The following is a 14,339-nucleotide window of genomic DNA, read 5'->3' as shown; positions in this document are numbered from 1 at the left end:
CCAGCCCCTACAATTCTGTGATTCTGTGATTCTGTGATTCTTCATTGTTCCTAGGCGGTTGAGAGGACAGGGGGCCTACTTTAACAGGAACACTGCCTGCCTGCTGGCTCTCCTCTGTTTGCAAGGAGGCAGGGAGTGATGTGCTCCATGTGAAGCCTCGGCTGGCTGCCAAGATCTCGGGGCCCAAGGGTTTGTCACCACCAATCTCCCTCTCGCATTCTCTAATGCTCCTCAGCCTCTCCACCTCTTTCTTCAGGTCAACCACAAGGCTGAGTAAGTCATTGAGCTGGTCGTATCTTACACAAGTGCTGTCTCCCTCACCTAGCACTGCAAAGGCCAGGCTCTGGTACTCACTGCAGCCAGATCCCTGTGGACTGGGATCTCAGTCTGGGTCTCCACAATTTTCGTGGCAGCAGCCTTCTGCCGTGGCAAACCGGCAGACTCACCAGCACTATTCAAGTAGCCTTAATGGAGTGTGACTGATCAGCTCTGCCCTGCTGCTGGTAGTGCCGGCAGCGCCCTTGCTCCATTACCAGGCCCTTAACAGGTGCCTCCACACTTATCACTCGGTTCACAGTGAGAGCAACCCTGCTTACTGTGTTGTCCCATGAATGGGCAGCTTAGGGTTTCTCTGCGTTTGAACTGCCTGTGTGATTCACACACCAAACCTCCTCCTCTCTGTCCCTGGTGGGCTGCCCTCCTGGAGGCTTTTCCAAGGCAAGGGTGTGTGGATGCAGAGCCGTTGCCCACACAACACCCACGCCACATCACTCACATCAGTCACGTCAGACATGTAGCCGCTCTTGTGAGAGCCGCCAGGCTGCTCTGTGATCTCAGGGTTCCCCGGATGAAGGAACCAACTGAAATTCCCCTGTACCTCACGGTCAGTTGCTGCGGTTCTGGCTGGGACAGCTCCGAAGCAGCGAACCTCAGGAATCACTTGTTTGATATCACTGGTATGACCCATCCAAATTTATTGCAAGACCTCTGAAACAACAGTTATATTAAATCTGATAACCCCAAAGTACACTTCTTGTGTTACAAGGAGTCCTTAAGAACTTCATTCTGCATCTCTCAGCCTTCATCTACCAATCTGAAATGACTGAGGCTGTTCAACAGGTGTTCATTGGTTGTAGACAGAGGAGTATCAAATAATGAGTAGTCAATGTATGTCTTCAAGTAAAGACACTCGGTCTTCCTAAGGTCCATGGTGGTTCTCTGAAAATATCTGGCAATATTTAAAAAAACTATTATACCTCAGGGCACAAAGTGTATCTTTCACATCTCAGAAAGTGTTTTCACACAAGACTATAGAAAAGGCTAGCGATGTATTTACAAAAAAAAAACAAAAAACAAACCAAAACAAAAAACAAACAAACAAAAAAAAAACCCAAAAAACCCAAAAAAAACCAAAGTCAGTAAGACATTACCAGCCAACAGAACCACAAAGTCAGAAGAACACTTCAAACACATCGACCTTTTATATTTTTCATATCCCCTCACTCTACCAAAAAAATCTGCCTGGTGCTGAAGGCTGGGATGTCCAGGCTCCAAAACACTGTTTCTATTTCAGACTGCAGAGGTGGTTCTAATGACTTCACCTAACTGTACATCTGAGTTATCCAGGTGGCAACTCTCTTACACTGAGATGGAACAAACTATATCCTAGAAGTGCCCGGTCTTTTTAGAAGAATATTCCAAAGTAAATATGAGGAAAAAATCCCTCATTTTAGAAAACGGTTCTGAAAATTAAGACTTACACGTTTGTTAGACTTTCACTGTATAAAAATGTACAGTGGCTTTATTGACATGTACATTCCATTATGTTTACAGCTGCGAGATATGAGGCACACTCAGTATTGCACTTCATTAAAATTTCAGGCTCAAACATAACCCAGAAGTTTAAATGAAACTGCTGTTGTAACTTAATTCTTATACAGGACAAACATTGATACCTTTATATACAGCGTGATACTTGTTACATTTATGCCTTCCTAACACATTTTTTTTTTTTTTAATAACAGTCTAGGAAATAAACCAGAATATTCTTCTTTCCCATCCCCACTTGTGATGCGTTACAATTGTACAAGATTACAAAAAGTCAGTATACAATAATCAATATTTTTTTCTTTCTCCTGAAAGCCAGCATCATTCATAGTCCACAGACACACAGATCCTTTAATAGCAACTATTTATTTGTAAATGTTTCCTAGCCGATGACTGTAATGGCCACATGCAAACACCTCACAAGTTTTGATGTCTTGGTTCAAAAAAAAAAAAAGTCAATTTCTCACAGCAAGAATTATGTACATAGTTTTGGCATCCTTCTTGCACTGCAAATTGTTCCTTTTACCTGGGTTATGGAATGGTCCCATCCTCATCCCAAGTGGACTTTATTTTTAGGACATTAGAGGGATGAGGGCACCTATTATGCTCTGGTTTAAAAAAAAAATAAAAAAATAAAAAAAAAAGGTCTAAAAAGTGTGAGCATTTCTGCAAACCCCACAACCCAGAGCAAATTCTTCACCGGTAGGTGGATGGACAACATGAAGTGGACATTCAGTTCCTTCAAGTTGTTTACCTTTGGGACCTACAGTGAATATAAGTAAGAGGGAAAAAAGAAAGGGCAGGTCAGTGCTTGCAGACTCAACAGAAACAAACATAAGATCTTCAGAAACATACTAAGTGAAAGTAATATAGAATCACAATGTCACCAAGGCTGAAAAAGACCTCCAAAATCATCTAGTCCAGCCATCCACCTACTACCAATACTGTGGACTATACATTATTTATATCAAGATGAATATACCTTAGACTTTATTATTGATTCCTTACAATTAATAAGATAGAAAGGCTCTTTTGCACAAATTCAAGCAAGAAGTCTAAAGGCTTAATATGTAAAGAGAAATACAGCCATTCAATTAGATGAAGAACTATTAGCTTTCTACAGGTTATGTCACACAGTGCACACATAGCTAAAGGAAAAAGACCAAATTGCTATGTAATTAAAAGAAACAGAAAAGGCAAAAAGTTTACAGGAAGAAGTAACTGAAATAAATTTCAGCAAATCAATAATTGCAAAGTCTAAAAGTGAAATCAGTGAATATGAGCAGGAGTCGTACTCTGCAATCAAAAGTAATGTTAAAGTGACATCTCATTTCTTTTCTGTTTACTTCTTTTATGTAGGTATCTTAATGAAAAATGCCACTTGTTTTTAACAGCAAGAAACACAGCACAGTCTGATGAGATCAGCATTACATCAACAGCATGTGAAGTTAGGAACTAAGGCACTGGCAGAAGTTAGCACATGGCAGGCATCTAAGTCTAGACATGTTTTAATAGTGGTGTTACATTCTTCAATATAGATGTAACACATTGTGTAATATCTGGAGCCTGGATTGGTGTGGGTGAATTGAAATGTCCTTCTGTAACAAGTAAAAACGTATCTAATATTTAAATGTCAGTGTGATGACACTGCCTGCATTACTGCCAGGGAACAAAACAAAAACCCCACACCACAAAAAACCAAAAAGCTCAGATGCATGAAGGCATCCATAGAGGAAACACATTCCAGCATTATTGCACTTAGAGAATTTAACATTTGTATGACCAACCCTGTGATATTCCTACAAATTATCAGCAAGGAGAGAAAAGAACATTCGTTAGAACTAATTGCTTATCTCAGAATCTAGTTAGGTTAATCTGCTTTGTAAAAATACTACCTGCAGGACAGTGTGGGAGTTCTTCTTTAGGGATGCTTGTCATTCTTTGGAAATCATCATGGCAAGCATTGCAAAAATGTGTTGTCCCAAAACAGAAAAAAACAGCAACTGAACAGCAGTAGCGGCATTTGTACTCTAGGAAATCTGTACCGTGTTTGGGACACATCTAAATAGAAAGAAGACAGACACTGTTAAATGAAATAGCAATGCTGTAACAATCCAACCAATACATTTCTACATCTTGTAGTATCTATGTCATACAATACATGTAATTGTGAATGAACAGTCAATAATCATATGGCTCAGGTACTCTTTGGAATTAGATAATAGGACCAATACAAGCTCTTTGCTTACCTGAGCCCTTGAAACATCAGAGCATGCACCACAGATAAGCTCTCTCGGATCATAGTCATCTCCTTGTCCAGCCTCAGCATCACACCGAGCTTCACCACCAAAATATGCCTAAATTTGATATGGGAACAATAGGACATTAAACAACAGACAACTGTTATTTTAACTAAACCAACCTTATTGGGAAAATGAAGGCCATTATCGCTGTGCCCACTATCTTGAATAGCTGTAATTCTATACATATTTTTGAGGCACTCAGATAACAATTCTAAATCTCAGGATACAAGATCAAAAACCACGCAATACACTCTGTTCTATGCAAGTGATTGCAATGGATGGGTTTTGAAACAGCATTTGGATGCTATGTAAACAGAATGGAGACAGGAGACAGCAGAAATACCTTCTAACAGGACAGCTTTCTATCAGCTGAAGGGCTCATGTGGGATCCCTTATCATCAGAATGTTGCTACTTTCTACAAATCCACTGTGATTTCTCATGTTATTCTAGCAAGACCACATCAAGCACTAAAATGCACCAGGCAAGACTGTCAGCACTGAACTCCTTCATATACTGAAGTAGTTTCACATGGAGCAGTGAAATCAGGAGAAGATGAACACAGTTATCCCATTCATTACCATCTTATTTGCTAATAAATAGAATTCTAAATAGATGTTTTACTCTCATCTTTCCCTGCTTTTTGCTGTGATTAGGGCTGTATGACTGTCAAAGGTTAGGGAAAGTGATCTCAAGGCAGGTATGAGGAAGCAAAAATGTAAGCAGCCCACCTTCCCCCAAATGCTGCAAATTAAAAATAAAAGGGACATTCCCAGTGGACGTAAGTTAGGGAACTAGGTAGAAATTCCGGGTGTGAAGGAAGGAAAAGAGTCACTTTGAGTAAGTGGTAACCTTCATACCTTTTTGCACTTGTAGCAAACATAATAAGCGTATCTGTTCATGGCAAAGCCAGCTGGGTCATTGTAAAATCTAACACCTGGTGTCGTGATGGCCTCACTCTTGTGCAGTCCTTCATACTCCAATCTCATCAGTGCTTTTCTCCTTACATCTTCATAAAGTTCTTTGATTGGATCAAGCAAGTCCTTTAAAACTGTATGATTGATTTTGTTCTGAAAATGAAAAAAAACAATGATTAAACAGTGTTGCATCTTTATTGCAACAGCTGTAATAATTTACATTGTGGTCAAACACAAATAGCATAATGGATGTGCCCTGCTAGGCAGGGGGGTTGGAACTACATGATCCTTGAGGTCCCTTCCAACCCGGGTAATTCTGTGATTCTGTGATGTCATAAGCACTCAGTGGATGCTTTAAAAAAACAACAACAAAAGTCTGTGTTTCATTTGCTATTGCAATGTTTTATATGGCCTTGTGTTATATGAAATCAGCAGCCCTTACAACAGACTGTAACAAACACAAAGGGATGGTAAAGGGTATGTGACATATTCACCCTGTCATGGGAATATAATGATTTTACATTTTCTTTAATTTTGCTCCTTTTCATTACTCAGCAAATAGGAATAATGCCTTTTAGTCTTCTGTACTAAGAATTAATCATAAGCTATTGCTATAAATTACCAAACACAACACAAAGAAACACTGCCTGACAGTGCACAAATTTAACATTCCTGGGGCTTTAAGATGCTTCCCAGCAGCTACTCTCTCTCTCTCTCTCTCCACTTTTGCTTATAGCAATTATGATTTTGCAGAGTAGCAGACATGCTATATGTCTGCCATATGAGTATATGCTCATTTACCTAAGTAAGTGATATATATATATTCTTCAGCTCTGTCCTGTCACTGAAAAGCTTTGAAAGGGGTAAGTAAAATGGAGAATCCAGATTCCCTACTTGAGATAATCCGAATTAAGATTACTTCTTCCTTTTTTCCCCATAGCACCTAATCTGCAAATTTACAGACAGATGGTGCTAAGAATAAGGCAGCATTTAGATAATGTGCATTATGTTTACTTCCAAAGAATAACCTTAATTCAGGGAATAGTAGGGAAAGTAAAAATATTTGTCAGTGACAGCCTTTCTGTAGTGACATGAGAAATTAAGGAAATAAATAAAATATACTTATTTTATATTATAACAAGCAGTATATTATTAAAAATGGAAAGGAAAAAAAAGAGAGAGTGCATTAGGCAACTTGTTGGATCACTGCAGAAAACACATAGCTCATTTACCTTGCAAATAGGACAGGACATGAACCCAAAGGTTATCCTTGGCCCAAGCCATCTGTTCTCAAGTACTCGTTGACAGCATTGCAAATGGAAAACATGGCTGCAGTCCAACTTTAGAAAAAGAACAACACAGAAATTAACACTGACATTATGTTAACCACTAAAATATAAGAGTTCTTTTCTTTTAAGTGGCAACATACATGAAAGAAAATAAACATGCTTCAAATCCTGGAAGACCTCTGTTTTCTTCTTGAAGAAAAGAATGAATACTACGCACTAGTTAAAATCATAACACTTTCACTCCAAGACAGCCAGTGGGCATATGAAATATGCATGCTATATATTTGTTAATATCTTGTTTGTTTTCTTATTTACAAAATACCATATATTTTAAATAAACACAGAAAACTAAGTCGATACAACCTTCTTGTTTCAAATGTCAGTAATGCCAGAAAATAATGAAAGCATTTCAAGCCATTTATATCCTGTACCATTACCATGTTTATTCTGAAACTCTTGAGAATGTCATTTAAGGGACTTCATATTTCAACTTCTTCCACATTTAGTATTACAACCATAATATTCATTTTCTAAAAGTGGGAAAAAAAGATAAACCTGGATAGCTGGAGCTGCTGAAAGTGCTTCAGTAAAACAGACCATACACATGTCATCAGCATCTTGTTTAAGAGTTGTAGCGCTCTTATCACAACCATGCAGGCATGGTAAACAGTGCTCTTCGTTCTTAACACCGCCACATGGATGGCCACAGGGATGTGTCTTGCTGCAGGCAATTTTAGCATACTCCTGTGAAAAGTCAACAGTTGGTCATTTTTTCACCACCGAAGAACAGGTTCACATAGTTTTGACTTTTTTTTTTTGACATCTTTTTGAAAGATTACCAGTTCATGCAATTAACTGACATGAAAGAATGACAATTCATCTTGTCTACTTCTAGACCAAGTATTTGGGAAAACTGCACATTTTACATAAATGAAGTAGGACTGATACCTTGACGCTCCTATAAAGTATTATTCCTAAACAGCAATGACATAAAGAAACCATCATTTTTACATTTTATCATTTCAATTTGATATACAGATTTTTTTAATTGTTTTTTTTAGTACTCTGTATTTTAACGTTCCTTTCATGTAAACACTGCTTGCCCTGTATTAACAGCCTTTAAAACATCTGCAGATTTTGGTCCTTCAGGAAAGGATGGAGGTTTACTCAAAACAAGACCCTACAGTGTCTTTCTTCTATCTTATGCATCTCATAATGACCAATATTTATTAATACAGACCTGGCAATCTGTATCAGAACAAACACTTCCCACTGCTGATAATTCCGTTCCACTCCTACAACCACAGAAGCGACACGCTTCAGAACTGCTAGTGGTGGGTTTGCCTACATCCACAAAAAGAAACAAAAATGACTATCGCAATGAAATATAAGTGAACAATATTCAGACACAATCACAAGCCAGCCAGAAAAATAACTCCTATACATTGAAAATAGCTCATTTATACTTATAAGCAGAACTCAAGACCATTGCCCTAATTCTTTTTGGACAAATGCTCAGGTACAAGGCAAAAAATAATCAGGAAAAAATACATCTAATAAAAGTTGTGTTTTACCTGTCTGTTCTCTGAACTCCACCATAGCTTTCATAGTTTTAGAATCTGCTAATGCCATCAGCCAAAAAAGCTTGGTCCTACCACAACCTTCATGAAGATCAACTTTAATAGCTTCTTCTTCTTCTTTGAATACCTGTTAGATTAACCAAACAGATAATAAATAGCATTTCTATGTTATTCTTGTTATATTCTCTTTGGATTTTGATCAGATGTTTTAAAGATTCTGTCAGGTTTGTCTACTGCAAGCTATTTTTAATTTATATACTCCTTAAGTTGAAGTTGTACATAGTAGGAAGAAGTTTTGTGGTTTAAAAAGTAAAAATTGTGAAAATTAACACTCCAGATAACATGACTGGGAAGCAATAGAGCAGCAATGCTAAAAAAAGAGCTGCACAACATTTTTCTTATTCAAAACCTACGGAGACTGTAGTTCATAACTAATATTCATCTCCAGTAGACCACAGTACTAAAAGCAAAAGACAACATTAGAAATACATTCACATAACCACGTCAGTAATTTAGGAGTAGCACTAATAATTATAGTCACTATGTATAATATTATGCACTACATAATGAGTGATATATATCAACACATCACTTGCAGTGAATGTTTTTAGCTAAAAGTCAAGAAAATTCTTTTTAAATCAATAAGTCACAAGAGATCCTTGTTAGACTTCATGAGTCTCTTTCTCTTTTCTTCAAGTTTAAAAGGTAGTTCTGTTTTTATTCACTTCACCTGTAATGCAATAAAAAGTTAGAACTCCCCTGGGTATAGATGTGTAAACTCAATCTTTGTCTTTAATTTATACTGGAATCAGAAAACAAAAACTGTAAGTGCTTCACACAGATTTTGCATAAGCAGGTCACAGTAACTCCTTTCTTGATAGGAAAAACAGATAAGAAATACGTATAACAAAAACAGAAGTCGGACAAAGAAAAGGAAGCTGAGAGAAAACAGGCAATAGGGAACATGACAGAATTTAAGATTTAAATGGAAAGGCTTGACATGAAAGATGTAAAGGTAAAGATGGTAAATAAAGATTAAAAGTTTAAACATGCTTTTAGAGGTGAATAGGAATATCTAATAAGTAGCTGTTTTGGACAGATTAAAGGAGAGATGTGAGGACTTCTATGAGATAAGAACTTACTTTTATGAACTGTAATCTGTACAGGCTATATAGGAGAAATCAGAAAAATAAATGAGACTAGACTGTGTTGTGACAGGACGGAAGAACAGACGCATAAAATCATCTTCTTAAGATGACAAAAAAGGAAAATTTAAAATGGGACTGTAGCAATCCATGCTAAAAAATAGTATGTAACAGATGTACAAGGAACTTCCGGGCTGAATGTACTTTGCAGATGCTGAGGCACCAAGGAAAACAGTGACCTGATATTTACATCATCACTCTGGACTAGCCTGATCCCAGCTAGCAGGTGAAGTGCACTAGGTATATCCCTGGATCTTGTTTGTCTGTTTCACTTGGAAGGAATCCAGCTCAAGCTCTCAAATGGCTTCTTTATCAAATCAAAGCATGGCAAGGAGGGATGACTGTATCTGCTTCAAAAACACATTCCTGATTCTAAGTAAAATAGTATCATAGATACTCTCTAGCAAGGAGATTAGTAATGGTGTCCACTGAATTAGTTTTATTAACTACGTCTGTTATTTTAGCCTCTGTACAAATATTCTCCTCTTTTCCTATGACTACTTATAAACGACTACAAAAATTTAAAAGATAAATGCTATATCAAGAAAGAGGAAATGTTCAATAGTCTCAAAAGCAACAGCATATTTTGAATAAATTGCAACGAGAAAAAGAAATATTCCAAAAAAGAGTAAACATTCAGGTTTAGACATTATCAGGATGAAAGGGTAGTATGAAAGAACATTAATCAGTGAAGTACAGGGCAACCTGCAAAAACTCAGCTAGATAAATCAAAGAGAAAAGACATTTCATCCCTAAGAGAAAAAAAAAATAAAAACAACAAAAAACAGGAAGTTTTCAAGTTTTTGGATAATGGCAACATGAGGACTAGGGAAATACTGAAAAATAAGAGGTGACTGTTATAGGGAACCAGTGGGAAAATTTCCTGTCAAGTGATCTTCTGAACATCACAAAAATATCAACGCTTAAAAATGAAGGGGTTCACAAGCACTATAATGGAATAGTAATAGTAAAAGAGGTCTAGTTTAAAAGGAATAAAGAACCCAAGTATGCTTAAGAAAGGCTCTGCAGTTTCTAGAAGTTTCCTAAAACTGTTCCTAAACAACGTGAGAATGACAGAAAAAAGCTGAGGTAGCATAAGAATTAGAATGAGGGGATGCAACACTGTATTCGAATTTTCTTCTAAAGATAATGGACAATGGAATTTCACTAGAAGGGAACAGAAAACTAAATGAAAATGTATCTATTCCACCTTCAAAACAAAACAGCGTTTTCAGTTTTGGTTCTTGCTACTACCGCTTGCTTATGTATTAATGGGGGAAATGTACATAATGCGTGCTGTGCATACAACATGATGCCATGAATACCTGTCTCTGATGAGTTTTTGTTCGTCGATGGAGATGAAGGAATCGGTCACAATCTGTACACAAATTCCCACAGGCGTTACACAAAATGATGGCGGCAGTTTCACCATCATCATGGTTATCACACATTGGCTGAAAAAATTAAGAAACATCATTAAATGTTTTTCCCTTTATTAAATCCTTCCTTTCAGCATTTGTTTGTATCCTCCCGTAGTTCGTCCCCTTGGATTAGTAATGGATGATAAAGAGCTTCTTTAGACAACTAGTACTATCTTTAGAGTAATCAATATCTCAACAACTTCTTCTGCACAGAAGCCTCAGTTTACTACATAATTATTTCCAGTATTCTTCAACTTACATATTGTGTGATGTAGCACAAATGTATTCTACAACACATTTGGGACATTATTCTCAACTAGCCAGAGTTACACAGAAAAAAATTTACATGGGGCTATCGGCCTGTTAACAGAACTGTTCACAGATAAACAAAATATTTACCCTTAATTACTATGATATGGTATATTTAGATTGTTCAAAGACTTTATCAAAGCTGCAGGTGATCCACAACTTAGAGAACACGGCCAAAGCAACAGACTTCAAAATCCAGCACAGAATTAGCTTACTATATCAAGATATATTTAATTCAACATGGTTTTTATTTTACAGTTCGAAATATCTCTAAAAAAAAACTTTCAGAGACTTCAATTATGCAAATCTCTGAGTTTCCACTGTACTACAGAAATTGTGGTTTCCAAGATACTGCTCATGTAACACAGAATTCATTCAACAGCACTCCTGGGAGGGGAAACACACTTCACCTCAACATTTGAATATCCTGGTGTACTGGGGAACTGGGTATATTAGGGAATTTAAGGATGAGTTCCGCAACTTATATACCTGCTTGCCTGGGCCTTGGCCGCTCCTCTGACATATCTACTTGTTTAAATAAGCTCCAATTTCTGACTTTTTTTCGTTCTATCTACAAACTAGACCTCAGTTCTGTTTTTCTAATCCTCTGCTGTTTGTTCCTGCGGAACAACACAGGAAAACAGAGGCAATGAAACACTTCTACCAAAGTAAAGAGACAAAATGAGTTTAGTTTCATAAAGCCAGTCTTTGTTATAGAATCAACATTTTTAGTTCACCTATCTGACAAAAAATCTCTTCTGCGGACCAGTCATAAAATGGTTCCTTCTATGGTTAAACCATAATGTTGTGGGTGAAGAAGTGGTTGACAGGTCAGACACAAAGGGTTATAGTATGTGGGGTTATGTCAGGTTGGTGGCCAATCACTAGTAGAGCTCCACAGGGCTCCATTTTAGGACCAGCTGTCTTCATATTTTCATAAACAACTTGGGTACAGGGCTTGTGGGTATACTAAATATGTTTGCAGATGGCACTAAATCAAAGGGACCTCTTGACTCCCTTGAAGGCTGAAAGGCCTTGCCTTGACAATCTCGACAAATTGGAAGGCCGGGCAATCACCAACCACATGAAGCTCAACAAGAGCAAGTGCCAGATTATGCATCTGGAACAGGAAAACTCTGGATATATGTACAGACTGGAAAATGCGAAGCTGGAAAGTAGCCCAGCAGAAAGGGTCCTGAGGATTCTGGTAAATGACAAGCTGAATGTGAGCCAGCAGTGTGCCCAGGCAGCCCAAAGGGCCAGCTGTACCCTTGGGCGCAGCAGGCCCAGCGCTGGCACTGGGTGAGGGGAGGGCCTGTCCCAGTGTGCTCTGTGCTGTGCAGCCTGACCTCCAGTGTTGGGGGCAGGGCTGGGTGTCACAGTGTAAGAAGGACATAAAACTACTAGAAAGTGTCCAAAGGTCAAGTGTCTACGAAGACAGCAAAGAGTCTGGGGAAGAAGATGTATGGGGAGTGGCTGAAGTCCCTCGGTTTTCTCAGCGCAGAGAAGAAGAGCTGAGGCGAGGCCTCATGGTGGCTGCAGCTCCTCACAGGGTGCAGAGGAGCAGTATCAGGGCCTGAGGAAAAGGCATGGAGATGTGCCAGGGGAGGGGCAGGGTGGGTATCAGGGAAAGGTTCTTCTCCAGAGGGTGGTCTGGCACTGAACAGGTTCCCCCTAGGGCAGTGGTCATGGCAGTGAGCTGCCGGAGTTCAATAAGTGTTTGGACAGATATAAGGTTTGGATTTTGGTTGGTCCTGTGTGGAGCCAGGGGTTGGACTCAGTGACCCTTTTGTGTTCCTTCAACTTGGATACTTCTTAAAAAGCAACAAGATTTTCTACTTCTAAACCCATTTCATTAAATTATGAAGCTGTGTTTTTAGGTATGAAAACTAAAAAATTGTGGGAAGCCAACTTATAAAGATCAAAAATGTGTCTTTGCTCATGACTGCAGACTTTTTTGGTCTTCAAGTTTTCTCTCAGTTGAGCAATATTCGGTGCTGAACTGCAAAGGTCTACAGAAAAAAAAAGCCTTTTCTTAACCACCTCAGAAGCCTTTTGTGTCTGCTTCCTTCTCTCAGTAGAGTTTCAGTCCTTGCTGCTGCAGATCTACATCTCCTGTATTCTCTTTCTACCTATACTAAACTGCTCTTGAGGCTGATTTGCTCTTAAGCATACTTAGTTGCTAGCAGGAAGGCATGATGGCCTCTTGCCTCCCACAGGGATCCATCAAACCCAGACTCTTTATATAGAAAGATCTGCACCGTTACCTTGCTCTTTCCAGATTTGCTTAAAAAAAATATAAGCTTTTTACGACACTGAGAAATACAGACAAATTCAATTCATCCACTGTATTTCATGTTACAGTTGTACATCCTGAAGGTAAATGGTAGCTTTACTAAATTCATTTAGACTGCTTCTTTCTTTTGGGGTAATTGCTCTCTTTCTTAGATCTAGAAGATGAAGCTAAGTTGCAGAGATACAATTCTTGAGAAATATAAAAGAACTGTCTTTACAGTGTTATAAAAACCCATAAAGCAAAAAACTCTGATAGAAAGCATCGTATTACTTGAATTGTTCTATTCTCAAAAGTTCATCCTATTGGTGTTGGACAGGTTTTCATTCACCCTGAATACCGACAGAATTGCTACCTTATTACTTCTTTAAGTTAGAACTTTTGTTCTCTGAAGAGTATTTGTCTATGAAACTTAAATTGACTATAAATTGTCTGTAGTACTTCAAGTGTATATGTACTATTTCCATGGGGCTCAGCAGGAGGAACAAGGTTAGGACAAGTTCATCTTTCCCTATCACTTATTCTAAATTCTTTGACTACTAAATAAATAAAAAATAAACACAGAAACACATGATTTTCAGCCTCACCATCTGTTTCTGTTGTCCATCCTTTCCCATCCATCTTCCTGAGGACAGTCTATCAACATGATCCTGATCAAGTACACACAAGGATGCTAGGGCCAGCCATAACTATTGAAAAGCAAGGTAGGATTAAATATTATAGAAAAATTGAATTAAAAAATCTCAAATACAACAAATTTGAACTTTGACAGACAAGAATAACACAATTACTTTACTTGCAAACTGTATCATCATTACCTGAAGCCTTGCCCATGCAATACAAGATTTTTCTTTACCCAAGCACACAATAAAACTTACTGAACTCTTGGGAACTAATTTGTTTCTTTCAATTATGTAACACTATGGTCACAACTACAGTCGTTAGCATACAAGATAGAAACACTGAAGAAAGATCAGCCAGAATGTATTAGAAATACAAAAACTTGCATATCATTCTCAAGCATTGGAGGTTTTCCGGGGAGAAAACTGAACAAAATTTACTAATCCAGAAAGTCAGTTTAGGTCAGTGTGATTCACTTCCCTATTCTTTTCTCAACATACTGACCGTTTGAGATAAACTAGAAGGGGGCTGTCTAAATGTTCTTCAGGTTTTAGGAAAAGTTTTCTCTCTTTCTCT

At 38.0% G+C, this 14,339-nt stretch overlaps 1 protein-coding gene across 18 annotated transcripts in view; it reads right to left on the bottom strand.

The window, feature by feature from the left end:
* Window positions 1-1,773: 1,773 nt before the first annotated feature.
* MYCBP2 (MYC binding protein 2) overlaps window positions 1,774-14,339 on the bottom strand; it is a 184,243-nt gene continuing 171,677 nt past the window's right edge. For all 18 annotated transcript variants that reach the window (XM_032442048.1, XM_032442049.1, XM_032442050.1 and 15 more), the window contains 10 exons: window positions 13,730-13,831; window positions 10,445-10,573; window positions 7,909-8,041; window positions 7,575-7,678; window positions 6,890-7,078; window positions 6,278-6,385; window positions 4,989-5,198; window positions 4,077-4,184; window positions 3,723-3,888; window positions 1,774-2,590 (listed from right to left, as the gene is read on the bottom strand). In XM_032442048.1, coding sequence (XP_032297939.1) covers window positions 2,475-2,590; window positions 3,723-3,888; window positions 4,077-4,184; window positions 4,989-5,198; window positions 6,278-6,385; window positions 6,890-7,078; window positions 7,575-7,678; window positions 7,909-8,041; window positions 10,445-10,573; window positions 13,730-13,831 — 1,365 coding nt within the window. In that variant the 3' untranslated portion in view covers window positions 1,774-2,474. The remainder of the gene's footprint in view (window positions 2,591-3,722; window positions 3,889-4,076; window positions 4,185-4,988; window positions 5,199-6,277; window positions 6,386-6,889; window positions 7,079-7,574; window positions 7,679-7,908; window positions 8,042-10,444; window positions 10,574-13,729; window positions 13,832-14,339) is intronic.

This window comes from Coturnix japonica, chromosome 1, assembly GCF_001577835.2.
Source record: "Coturnix japonica isolate 7356 chromosome 1, Coturnix japonica 2.1, whole genome shotgun sequence".
Lineage (NCBI taxonomy): Eukaryota > Metazoa > Chordata > Aves > Galliformes > Phasianidae > Coturnix > Coturnix japonica.
Note: the sequence above shows the minus strand (reverse complement) of the source record. Positions and strands in the feature narration are given on the sequence as shown.